Here is a 13,813-nt window from a genome sequence, read left to right on the forward strand (position 1 = left end):
TTCTCCAACTACTATGTATATTGCTCGGTTAGCGGTTTGAATTTGATGAAACCAAATATACCATGTGTTTTCTTTGTTAAGCACACTAGTCCTTACCCGAACACACTTGAAACCATGCATTTCAAAAATGACACGTGCAACATGATATCTAAATGATCAAGTAGGTTATATAACAAAACAGAGTTGTCTTGAAGTTGTAAATATGGTAAACGACTTGTAATTAAAAATATGTAAATGGATACAGAATGGCTTGTAGTTAGCAATAACATGGTGAATGAAAGTGCTACCTTAAAGTGGCTGAGGATCTAGTTCCATGGTGAACAATGCGTAAATTTAAGAATATGTTTAAATGATGTGTGAGTTAGCCGTTTCAAAAAATTGTAATCTAAATATAATAGAATTCTAAGCAGGTAAAATTTATAAGTTATATACTTTTAATTTTAATTTTAATTTTAATTTTAATTTTAATTTTAATTTTAAATGAGTTAACACCCAGATGATAAGATATATATTCATTCAATTCATAGAAGTATGTGAAAACCAAATAAACATTTTCATATACTATTTTAATTACTGTGTATAAGACAATTATGTAAGAAAACAGCAGTCTCTCTCTCTCTACACACACACCCAACACCACACACACAAGACGATTGTTCTAAAAGTAAAAAAATCCAAAAAAGAATACGAATGGATCTTGGCATGACACATGCGCATTGTTTAATTCCGGGGGAGAAGGGGCATGAATGTATGATTTCATTTACATGTACATGGTTTAACATCAAAACACGTGAAACTAATGCATGGCTTATGCAAGTTAGATTCACCATGTATATGGTGAATAGTACATGTGCAATCAAAACCCTCTACAAATGACATAATAAACATGGATGCTTGGATGTATCGCTTTATTGTTTGATATACCATGGAAGTTGAGTTGGATGTATCGTTAGAACCATCTTACACACTACAAATACATTGTTGCACACACGATGGATCAACTCATCAACTATTAAAACAATGCTTAATTTATAAATAAATATATGTGTGTATTTACTCTCTCTCTCTCTCTTTCGTTAAAGAAAAAAAAAGCTCGATTTTATGTTGTACTTTAAAAAAACAATAAAAAAATACTTATTTGCATTACAAATGATAGAACTTTGTTAGTTGCATTGTTTTTTCTAGTCCCAAATAACGTTTTGCTAGCTACAAAAAATGTCATTGTATCAACTTAGTTGTAGATTCAACTTAACGAATGGTTCATAGTTCTTCCTACAGGTTTTACACTTTTCAACCTCTTTATTCGATAATATATAAGACTATAAGAGAGGTTTCAAACAATAACAGTAAACAAATGAAACTTTTAATAATGTATATTGAATACATTGATAATTACCGTACATGACATAGAAATTCAAGATGACTCTACCGTTCTATTAAAATCTAATCGGTTTAAATTTATTAGATTATTTAAGCCCCACTATAAATGCATGAATCTTATATCCAATTTGCCAAATTTGATTTATTTGATGGGACTTTCCTTCAACTTGTGGTCTCTCATTTTGACAACAAAGTGAACAAACTTGAAAAAATCAGACGTCAATTTCGGGGATTGAGAAAACCGAAAAAAGGGTTGAAGCAGCCTCAGTTGTCCTGTTGTCCATGTGAATCAAAGGTTCGATGTTCTTAACAAACATCTCAATCTTACATATATATTTTTTATCCCAATAAGTAATGATATTATAATCAACACGATTCATTCTCTTGAAGTAATCAAAATAATTAAATAAATAGTGAGACTAATTCAGCACCCCTGCCCCACTCATCATTGTCTTGTTCTTATCAAGATTCATCAATCCTTTTTTAATTTGGATGCTTTGACCGTTTCCCTTGGTTCTTGTTTGACTTTTAATTAGTCTTTCATCTCTTGTTATAGGTCTTCTTGTTTTCCATTTCTGTGCATATGATACTTGTGGCTCTGTACCTCTTGATGTGCTTATATGCTAATTGTTCTTCGATTTGAGCTGAGATTATAATCTTATTTTGACAATCTTGGAGTCAAATGAAGTGGGTTTGGGTTTAATTTTGATAAAGTTTTGATCTTTGTTTCATTGAGCAAAAGCCTTGGTGAAAGATTGAATCTTTATGTTGAAAGCAGAAAAGGGTTTTCTGGAGAAGTGAACTTATGATCTTGTGTTGACAATCTTGGATCATATGAAGTGGGCTTGGGTTTAATTTTTTGGGTTTTTGATAAAGCTTTGATCTTTGTTTCATTGAGCAAGAATCTTGGTGAAAGATTAAAGATTGGATCTTTATGTTAAAAGCAGAAAAGGGTATTTTTGAGAAGTGAATTTATGATCTTGTGAAGACTATATTGGAGTCAATTGAAGTGGGTTTGACTTTATTTATATTGGTTCTTCATTAAAGGTTAAGATTGGTGTTTCTTTGAGCAAATTTGGAGGGGAAATTGAATCTTTATGCTAACAAGTGATTGAAGCTCAATGGGGAATACTTGTGTTGGACCAAATATTTCTAAAAATGGATTCTTTCAATCGGTTTCAGCTGCAATGTGGCGAACACCAACCGAAGAAACCCCACCGACTCCTAATGGAGACCAATCTTCAACTCATTCCAAACAACCCGAGTCACCATTACCGGTACAAAACAAGCCACCCGAACATGTAACGATTCTGAAACCCGAAAAGAAACAAGAACAACCCATGAAGCCCAAAAAAGGCCCTCAAATGAAACGAGTTTCAAGTGCCGGGCTACGAACCGATTCTGTTTTACAAAGAAAAACCGGGACTTTGAAGGAGTTTTTCACTTTGGGGAAGAAACTAGGCCAAGGACAGTTCGGTACAACTTTTCTCTGTACAGAAAAGTCAACGGGTCAACAATACGCATGCAAATCGATTGCCAAAAGAAAGTTGTTGACTGAAGACGATGTGGAGGATGTAAGAAGAGAAATTCAAATCATGCATCATTTGTCGGGTCACCCGAATGTTATAGCAATAAAAGGTGCATATGAGGATTCGATCGCGGTTCATGTTGTTATGGAATTATGTGCGGGTGGTGAGCTTTTTGATAGGATTATTCAAATTGGACATTATACTGAGAAAAAGGCGTCTGAGCTTACAAGAACAATTGTTGGCGTTGTGGAAACTTGTCATTCTTTAGGGGTTATGCATAGGGATTTAAAGCCCGAAAATTTCTTGCTTGTGGATAAGAAAGAAGAAGCGCTTTTGAAAACTATTGATTTTGGATTGTCGGTTTTCTTTAAGCCAGGTATAATTTTGAGTTATCTTTTTGGAATTTATTTTGTGTGTGATTGTTGGGAGTTGTAGAATAAGGTAACCAAATAATAAGTTGGTTATCGCTTGAATAGTTAGTTATGCATTTACAGCAATCGTTCATCCAAATATGTTCATTTTGACCATAAATAGTTGGAAACTCATGATCATGATCAAGTTTTACCAAACACTATAATCAGTTTGAACTCATTTCCGATTCTTGTCGATAGTCATTTTTCTTATATTATCCAAATCTGATTTTGTTAACCCTAAGTGATCAGAAACTCATGATCATGGTGCTTACCCGAACACTTAAAACTAGAAGTGGCAAGTAGGTGGGTTCACAAATGGGCCAAACGTTAAGTGTGTCAAATGGTATCACAAAAGATATACTGTTTTTGATAATAATCTGACTTTTGAATAAAGTGATTGATGAAGATTTACTTTAGGCAACTTTTGACTTGTTTGGCTCGTTTCCTTTTATAGTCAATTACTGTGACCCATTTTACTGATTGGACAATACTTGAAACATATTATTGTGACACTAGGATATAGCCCGTGTAATACATGGGTGATTAAAAAAATACAGCAAAAAAGTTAAGTTTAATAATATACGTAATATCATACCTTATGGATTCATAAGATATAAATATTGATAAATAAATTTTGATAATTCATAAATATCTAAAAACCTTATTTAATACAACATTTAAAGTTACATTTGTAACTTTGTTAGTAACTATATAAATGGTAATAGTATTAGTTGGCATTCTAGTTGGCTACTCTAGTTGAATGACATGTGGAATGGTTTTGCTTTAATAGTATGTATATATATATAGGTAGAGGTAGATTGCAATGACCAGTTTAAATACACATCCAAACATTTCTTCATTGTTTGATTTTGAGACTTTTCAGTTCACTCTTTTATTGGCTTCTTGCAATCTCTACTTTCTACTCACCATACGCTTTTCTCGTCTTTCCTTGATAAGATGCTTCGTAACCAGGCGGTACATAAATCATTAACACTTTCTTTATAAGATGCTTCATAACCAGGCAGTACATAATTCATTAAAAATAATTTTTCTTCAGAGATGGGCAAAACCTGAAACACGGGAAACTAACAAAACAGTCCATTATACAAATGTTGTTTGACCAAGTTACAAGTCCTTGAATTAAATACATGATATATTTTTAGTAAGGACTACATACAACCCCAAATGGAATGCTATATAAATCTGAAATGGTTTTGTGACTTTGTCAAATCACAGGTGGTTGAATATTAAATTATCAGAAACTTTTAAGACTTAAGCAGTAATTCTGCTAATTTACGATATGTGCTCACACAGTGCCACACTCACACAAATTAGAAATATGTATATTCACATGCGTGCGTAAAGAGATCATTGGTGATGATGAGGGAGAAGAGTTTGGCTTGACTAGCCAACACTTTTTGTCCAATTTTTTAATTTCATGAATAATTGAAATAAAAAAAGATTAAATATGGAAACCATCATCAAGAGAATGATACAATTTATTTGAATAAAGTAATTTAATAAATCATAAATCATAAACACTTGAGTATGCTGTGGGTGACTTTTAACTATCAACGCGTGCTGAATGCCTAATTTTATACATCGAACCAATTTATAATAAAATGCAATCCAAATTGACTTTGCCCCCCAATTTGAGTTATTCATTATTTTCTAGCTTTCAGTTAACATTATATTTGGTTGTCTTAGGTGAATCATTTACTGATGTGGTTGGCAGTCCGTATTACGTTGCACCGGAAGTTTTAAGAAAGCGCTACGGTCCAGAAGCAGATGTTTGGAGTGCAGGGGTTATTGTTTACATCCTTTTAAGTGGAGTACCTCCTTTCTGGGCTGGTCAGTATTTTGTTATGTGCAATTACATATTTACCCTTCCCTCCTTTCGGGTCCTGATTCCTGAAACGCAATTATTTTTGGTGAAGTTACAAATTTACAATCAAAAACTACTTATACAAAATGTTAATAGCCTTGAATTGAGCCATTTAATTCCTCATTTTATAACTATGAGGAGTATTTTGGGCGTTTATAATGCCTCTTCAAAATATGTGCTCAATCAAACTCTTGCATATAATTTGTGATGACAATGGACACATTGGTAACATTTAACTTTGGAAATTTAGCCAAAAGAGGAACTTTGCAATAATATTGAAACTGTCGTTTATTTGTTTTAATAATTATCGTTTTTTTTTTCTCGTTTTTATGGGTGTATAGAAGCCGAGCAAGGAATATTTGAACAAGTCTTGCAAGGTGATCTTGATTTCTCATCTGATCCATGGCCAAGTATTTCTGAATCTGCAAAAGATCTTGTAAGGAGGATGCTTGTGCGGGACCCGAAGAAAAGATTAACCGCTCATGAAGTTCTATGTGAGTTTCCATTTGAATAAAGATTTTTTTTAATGTCTTCTAACCAGAGGGGACTATGAAATTTACTTACTTTCTACCTTAACAAATAACAATCTTGTTGCATAATATAATATAGGTTTTTACCATAACTAAAAAATGTTGACCGAATTTTGACCTTGTTACAGGTCATCCTTGGGTTCAAGTTGATGGTGTGGCCCCTGACAAGCCTCTTGATTCTGCAGTTCTAAGTCGAATGAAACAGTTTTCAGCCATGAACAAGCTTAAGAAAATGGCACTTAGGGTAAGTTTGACGTTTTGAGGTCAAACCGGCTAGCTTTTAACATTAAAATTGTTATCTTTTTTAAGGGTGTTAAAAAAATCCTGATTACATTGAACTTCACTACTGATTACTATAGTTTATGAAAATGGTTCGGTTCAATTTATAACTAAAAAACTGTATCGATTATGAACTTGGAAATATCCATGGTTGACCTAAAAGGTCAAAGGGTATCACATGAAAATTTTCTTTTATGGTTTTTTTTTTGTTTTCATTTTTTTTGTGTGTGTGTGTGTGTTTAGGTTATTGCAGAGAGCTTATCTGAAGAAGAAATAGCAGGGCTAAAACAAATGTTTCAAATGATCGATACGGATAACAGTGGTCAAATTACATTTGAAGAACTTAAGGCTGGATTAAAAAGAGTTGGTGCTAACCTTAAGGAATCAGAAATTTATGATCTCATGAAAGCGGTAAACCCCAGACCAAACATCAAACTTTGGTTTCATCTGAATAATATTTCTTATAGTTGTGTAACTTTTTTATTTCAAAGAATAATAAGACACATTGATGTTGAAAAGCAGCTTGTTTGACTTTGTAAATCAAATACAGGCTGATGTAGATAATAGTGGAACAATTGATTATGGAGAATTTGTTGCTGCAACATTACATCTGAATAAAATTGAGAAAGAAGATCATTTGTTTGCGGCTTTTTCATACTTTGATAAAGACGGAAGTGGTTATATCACTGCTGATGAACTTCAACAAGCCTGTGATGAATTTGGCATAAATGCTCACCTTGAAGAATTAATTCAAGATGTTGACCAAGATAATGTAAGTATTTCCAGCTTTAATCCCATCTTTTTGTTATCAATTTACTACGGTTTTGCTTTTGAATGGGCTTATGTTTTATCTCTTTTGGGTCAAAAATGAAACGAGTCGAAAGTTACCCAAAATTTGTTTTTGATCCTCCTAAATTGTTTTATCACAATTTAGATTATTAATTACCAATATAGTTTTTGTAATCATATAAAATGCAATATAAATTTATGAAAAAAATTAAAAGATTGTCAAAAGTGTTCATGGGCCAACATATGTGTTTTGAACCGTTTCACACCCCACCCAACCCGCCCTAACCCATATGAGACATCCTAAATTACTGTTTTCGTCTATTCTTTATTAAAAAATATACTTTGATCACTAGAACCAAAATTCTAAATTCCATTAGTTTTTTTTATTTCGCCCTCACAAAGTGACTATGTTTCAAGAAGTTGATTTTTTTAAATAAAGGGTATAATAGTCACTTTACTAATATTTTTTTTTTTAAATTATGGTTATAATTGGTTTCGTATTGAATCCGCTTTTTGACTTACATTTGTAATTTTTAAAGTTTTGTTTATATTCATGTTCATGATTTTATTTGGTATAATTTTTATTTTATTTTTTGCAGGATGGACGAATAGATTACAATGAGTTTGTGGCCATGATGCAAGGACATACCGGATCCGCACAAAAAAAGAGCCTAGACAATAGTTTCAGTATGAAGTTCAGAGAAGCATTTAAACTTTGAATCTATAATTTTTACCTTTTCTTCTTTTTAAATTTTCATGTTCTAGAACTATATTGAGTGAAAATGAGTAACTTTGGATAAAATATATATTACACTATAATGTTGTTCTTTTTGCATCTATGTTCCTGTAATTTGTTTGAAATAGCTCATTCTTGCAAAATACAGTTATTTGTCATGCATTCTTGTTAGAATATTGTTTAGGTTGCTGTTAACATGCAATTTTTTTTGCAAAACCCGGAATCGTTCTTAACTTGGATAACGAGCTAATAGACCACACATAGGTACGCATGATTAATAAAAACTATATTATTTGAATTTGGCTTATTCAAATCGGTTCGGTCCAAGATTCCCAAATTTGGTTCGGATAAGCACCCGATTCGAATAATGAACACTTTAGTTGAACTTTTTTTTAGTTGAACTTTTTTTTAACAGCTAAATGTTACAATTTACATAGATTGAACCATTGACCTCGTATTCTACACCCTAACTACCTTAACCCGGACTATTGATAGTGCGTATGATTTTCATAGGGAAGTATTAAATAATAAAATGATTATTAATTATAAATTTATAGCAAATTAGGTCACTAAAAGGAAGCTCACTAAAATTAGGTCAATATACTAAATAAATATATGAAAATAACCACTATTATTTAATTTTATCTAACCTTTCTACTTTTCTAGAAGAAAGAAAGACCCTTATGTGTCATTCAAAAATTAAGCTTCAAACTTTTGAGAGTGAAAATATCAAGATATCATTATCATCTCTACTAAAAATGTATATTATAAATGTGGTTTTGAAAGCTGTGACACTAACTTGGTTCTTCTTAATGGTTTAAGTATGAAAGCTTCTAAGTTTTAAATTAAGTATCTTTATATAGGTAAGAAGTTAGGATGCTAAAGTTATATTTATCCTTCAATAATATATTAAGATTATATGAATTATTTACGTCTAAGGGTGCATAGCCGAGCCACCGCCACAACGAACTGAGCACGTATTGATTTTTATCTACATTTTTAATATAAATTTAATTCAAGTCATTTTCGTTTCTTTATGCACATGGGTTACTATAGTTAATGCCAGTACCGTAACTAACCGAACCGATACCAATCGAGCTGTCTGAACTCATCGTTACCCCACTGCAACACGCAAGTTGATTCCAACTAGTTTTCATTGTTGTGAATGACTAAAATTGAACAATTATATAATGCATGTGTGTATGTATGTATGTACACTAGTTTTTTATCCCCGTATTACGAGAGTTGTTTTATATTATTCTCTAATAGTTATATATTTTTCTGGATTTTAATTTTATTTATTGTAAGAAATTAATAATATACTTAGGGTTTGATGAAAAAAGAATTTCACAAATAAATAAGATGTTATAACTAGGTTTAAAAGTTATCTGGGTTTGGTGAGACCCATAACTCGCTTATTTTTTTTACTATAAATTGTTTCTTAATTATAAATAAAACATATATTTTTTCAGAATCAAATATTAATTTTTAGTATATCCCTATTTTGTAGGATTTTCATATCAAATATTTGGTAAGATTAATTTTTAGTATAATGAGATGTTATAACCTGCTTAAGGGCTATTTGGGTTTGGTGAGACCCATACCCGTGAATTCAGGTCAAATGCGTGAGAAATCTCTATTTACAAATAAAGCAATCCGTTAGCTTGAGAGAATGAAAGAGACAATCAGAGAGCTTTTAAAAATTTCATTTATATATATTTAAGATTAAGTTTTAAGATATTTTACAACACAACATAATGCCATTAAAACTTAAGTGGTTTTGAAGTTAAAATAACTCTACTAAAACGGCAACACGACAAATAAGTTACGTCAGACTCTTAGGAAGGAAATTTGGTCCTAGAAAAGTATAACATGATAAAGCAACGTCACTTATAGATGTTGCATTGCTTATCAAATGTGGAATGCATTAGATGAGGCAATTGTAAGTGATTCATGGTGTAGGGACCTCCAAATTGACTTCTGGCTGTTTTCCACAATGCTAATGGTGCAATCATATTCACATCTTATTATTATTGTTATTAAAATTTGGTAAATGCATGGATTTGATTTAAATAACGAGTTAATTTGGTTTGGATAAAAACAAGTTAGGTCTTGTAAATATGTAATTACTCTGTATTTTTGTTCTTGCATGCTATACACGCACGCACGCACGCACACATGCGTGTAGCAGGTGTTATAATACGTACGCAGTTGGTTTAAAGCAAAAAACCTTGAGAACCTTATAAACACTTGTACGTGGTGTATTGAAAATAATCACTTGTAACGGAAGATTGGGGAAAGATGATGGTTAAAAGATTGTCTTATATCACATTTAAAGCAATAAGTATACGTGCCTATACGATTTTTATACTTTTTTAAGTGGTTGTGTATTCAACATCTATCTTTATAATCATAAATTAAGAGAAACCGTTTAAAAGTATATAAATATATGAATAGGCCTAGGGAATGATGATTTCATGAAATAAAACTTCCAACTATTGCTAATATGACTTGACATAACCCTAACTTATCCTAACATAACTTTATCTATAATCATGGACCACAAAAGTCTTTAACACTCACAAACAGTTTTTATTTGTTTGGTCACAAATTCAAGTGACGAGAGACAAAATGATTACAAAAATATGGGCCACAATGTCATTCGAAGGTTGGGAATAGAGGTTTGGTTGAATAAGGTGGTGTTTGTTTTTTTACAAGAGATCTTTCTGGCCTCTTTTCTCTGCAGCGCGCAGACCACGCGCAGACATTGCCCTCTACAGACTGTTTGTTTTTTCGAAGACGTTTCATTAAAAAACGTATGCGCGCCCTCTTCTTGGTGCAGACTTGGACCATAGTCTTCCAATCTCTTCTAAACTCATTATTTCCATCAGATATCAATTAATTTATTAAGTTTTTGTTAATTGAATTCTTGTTAATTGATTTGTTCAATTGAGTTGTTAATTGATTTTTTTTGTTTAATTATAATTTTGCATAATTGTTCAAGTATTATTAGTTTTTAGTTGAAAAAAGTTTGTAAAAAGTTAAGGATTATAAAAAGTCTATAGAAAGTTTTTAGTTGAAAAAGGTTTGTAGAAAGTTTAGGTTTATGTCATTGGCTTGTGAGTTGTTTTAAGCTCGAGTTTTGGCTCGTTTCATTCATTATATATGAACTATCTATTTTTGAAAACAATTGAAGAAACTTTTGGAGGAAAAAACATTCACGTGAAAAATTGTTAATGTAAGCTTTATAATTTGCTAGTTCAGAGGTATAAAATTTGTATTTATATAGCTGGATAATTTGTGTTTTTGGTATAGAGCTTATATTGAAAATTTTAGTAGTTTGCAGACGTTAAAAAACAAACATTCTTCTTCTTGCAGAATGCAGAGGTTTGGTCCACCTTTTCTGCTACAGATGTCTGCAGATGTGGTCCGCAGACTGCAAGCATTTTACCTTTGAAAAAACAAACACCACCTAATGGGTCATTAGTTTTCTTCTTACAATACACAGTGTTTATGTCAATGTTTTTGTATAACTATATTATACTAAACTAATTAACATAAACAGTTAATTTTAAAAGAAGTAAATAATAAAAAAAGTATTAATAATGTATTTAATATTTAAGTTTTAGTTGATAACTATATTTGGTTAACTTAGATGACATACAATCAAGTTGATAACATCGCCTCCACCTCTAGGTACCGCAAAATTACACTGACGCAACATCTTAATGTCAGTCATGATGAACACAAAGAAGGGGATGCAAAAACGTGAACACTATTTCATCCACATAGGATCAACGGAACACCCTGCTTCCACTCCCTCTATGCTCGCTAAAATCAAGTTTCTTGTCTTTTAGAAAGATTAATGGTGCTTTTAGCTTTTCTAAATTTTCTTTTATAAGAAAATTCAAGGGTGTGTCAATTTATTTATTTTATATTATATGCTTATACTTTGTATTCATATCAAATGAGTTTTTACCTCTATATACATTAATTTTCTTTGTGTATTGCATGGTTATAGATAAGTAGCTTCTTCATCCAATATGATATGAAGTCACATATAATATATATAATATAAGCAAAAGCATAATATTAATGATCTTTCTCAAAGTTGTACCAAATTTTTGTAAGAGTATATTTATTTATGCATGCATGTTTGCATTGTCGAATAATACATATGACAAGACCTTAAAACAAAGTTGAAAGAACCTCCTATAAATATAAATAAATAGTTATAACTGAAAAGCTCATTTGATTCAATATTGACAAGGGATTAAATACAATACAGGAGCTAAGGAAAAGGCGAGAATTAAGTAAATGCAATTAATTACAATATATGCCAAGCATATTATACGGAAATAATATCTCTAATTGTTTGACCGTGCATGATTTTCTCCATCTTGTATACTTGGCTTATTTACACTTTAATTACAATATATGCCAAGCATATTATATGGAAATAATATCTCTAATTGTTTGACCGTGCATGATTTTCTCCATCTTGTATACTTGGCTTATCTACACTTTGATACCTCCGTCTCGTCAACCCATGAGGCCATGATGAGATGTATAGGTACAACCAAGAATGATAAAACACACAACAATGGTAGATATCGCACCGGTTCAGACGTTACAATACCGGGCTTGTATCTATGTGCATGTTAACTAACTTTATGAATATATAAATCATATAAAGTCGAGTTACATTAGGTTTGTTGAGCAGATAGCTAAAAAAGAATGAAAAATATAGTGACCACTAAATGAAAAGAAGAAAGAGTGATTATATATTGCCCATTTGCGTAATCATTGACTGGTGCCACACCTTTTGTGGTTTGTGCATGCTATGCTATGCAAGTGATTAGTGAAGTGGATTCTTTGGTCGGTCAAAATTTATGGGCCACTCAAAAGCCTTTAATATTTTTGTTAACATATCTTAACCATTCATGGCATTCGTGTGTAGAAAGGGGTAAGATTCTCATTTTAATATACAAAATTACATATAAATAAATATGTAGCTTGCAAAGATAGATATTTCTGATGTACGGGTTGGCCGTATATTGAAAACGGGGCCCGGCCTAAAACCCAATTGTTTTCTTGTGGTATTCGTATATTGCTTTAGGTATTATCAGGAATTGTAACAACTGATTATAGAAAATTGTGTCTAACTAGTCATAATAGTAGGCCTTAGTTTTTCAATTGAATAAGGTGTGTAAACTATGGGTGTAACGAGCCGAGCCGAGCCCTGTTCGTTTTGACTTATGAGAGCTTGATGTCACGGAGTTATCCCTCAGACTCTATGTGGCGTCCGAAGGCCAGCCAGTCGGTCCGCTCATGATCAGGGTCTGATGGTTTCGTCCTGCCTTAGACTCATCAGGCGAGCGGCAACAGCTCGCAACCAGCGATGCGTTCTTCACGCAAGCACGACTAGGCATGTACGTCTTCCTTCCCGCTGAGGCCGTGCACAATGAAGTCCGGGACGAGCCAACAAACCCAAGCATTTCAACACAAATTAAGCATCTCAATCTTCAAATATGGTTCGTGACATTGAGCTCCGTTGTGAAGAGTGAACCTAATAACTCAAAGAAAAACATAAAAATATACAAGACTCGACAAACCTAAACGAGCTGCCCGTGAAAGGATCGAGCTCGATAACTACACAAGCTTTATTTAAGGCCCGGGCTCGGCTCGAGCTCTAGCCCAAAAAGGTTGGCTTGTTTTGAGCTTTTATCAATCCAAACTCTCGCGAGCAGCTAGGGTCATATGCACCCTAGTCTAAACTAGTTACAATAATGCATTTAAAGCAACTACAAAAGTACATCACATACACATCCAATGGCATATCCAAATTCCCCATGAATATGTTTAAATTTCTCTAAAACTGAATGATTATAATGATGCGTCCAAACCATTAATCAATATATTTCTTTAACAAACTGATACACCTCGTCCTAGCATGAATATATCATACATCAACCTAGGTGAAATGTTATGTTAAAACGCCCATATAAACCATCCGTGTAACCAAACTCTTATCCTAATAATAAATTAGTAAAGCCGGATGAATATTAAAATACTTTTTCAAAAGAAAAAAATAGAGACGTTACTCTAAAGGCTTGTTCCACTCCATAAACCAAAAGCATCATCATCTATATAAACCCTAGAACAACAAACACCCTTTTCAACAATCCAACACTCAACAACAATGGTGGTAAGGATGATGAACTACTGGAGGCCATGGCCCCCACTCTCATCCACCAAATTCCAAGTCACCA

The 13,813-nt window shown here is 32.4% G+C and overlaps 1 protein-coding gene across 2 annotated transcripts; it reads left to right on the forward strand.

Annotated features, from left to right (window-relative positions):
• The first annotated feature begins 1,963 nt into the window (after positions 1-1,963).
• On the forward strand, positions 1,964-7,572 carry LOC143619983 (calcium-dependent protein kinase 1-like). 2 transcript variants are annotated; one of them, XM_077091794.1, is made up of 8 exons: positions 1,964-2,177; positions 2,348-3,285; positions 5,030-5,173; positions 5,549-5,701; positions 5,866-5,981; positions 6,260-6,427; positions 6,567-6,788; positions 7,405-7,572. In XM_077091794.1, the coding sequence occupies exons 2-8, from the start codon at positions 2,502-2,504 to the stop codon at positions 7,522-7,524; spliced, it is 1,707 nt and encodes a 568-aa protein (XP_076947909.1). In that variant the 5' UTR covers positions 1,964-2,177; positions 2,348-2,501; the 3' UTR covers positions 7,525-7,572. The 2 variants fall into 2 exon arrangements, with proteins under 2 accessions (XP_076947909.1, XP_076947908.1); XM_077091793.1 differs by having other exon boundaries at positions 1,978-2,093; positions 2,257-3,285.
• Positions 7,573-13,813: the final 6,241 nt, after the last annotated feature.

This window comes from Bidens hawaiensis, unplaced genomic scaffold (genome assembly GCF_021521415.1).
Source record: "Bidens hawaiensis isolate Kalapana, Puna unplaced genomic scaffold, B.hawaiensis_p1.1 tig00002525_1, whole genome shotgun sequence".
NCBI classification, from domain to species: Eukaryota; Viridiplantae; Streptophyta; class Magnoliopsida; order Asterales; family Asteraceae; genus Bidens; species Bidens hawaiensis.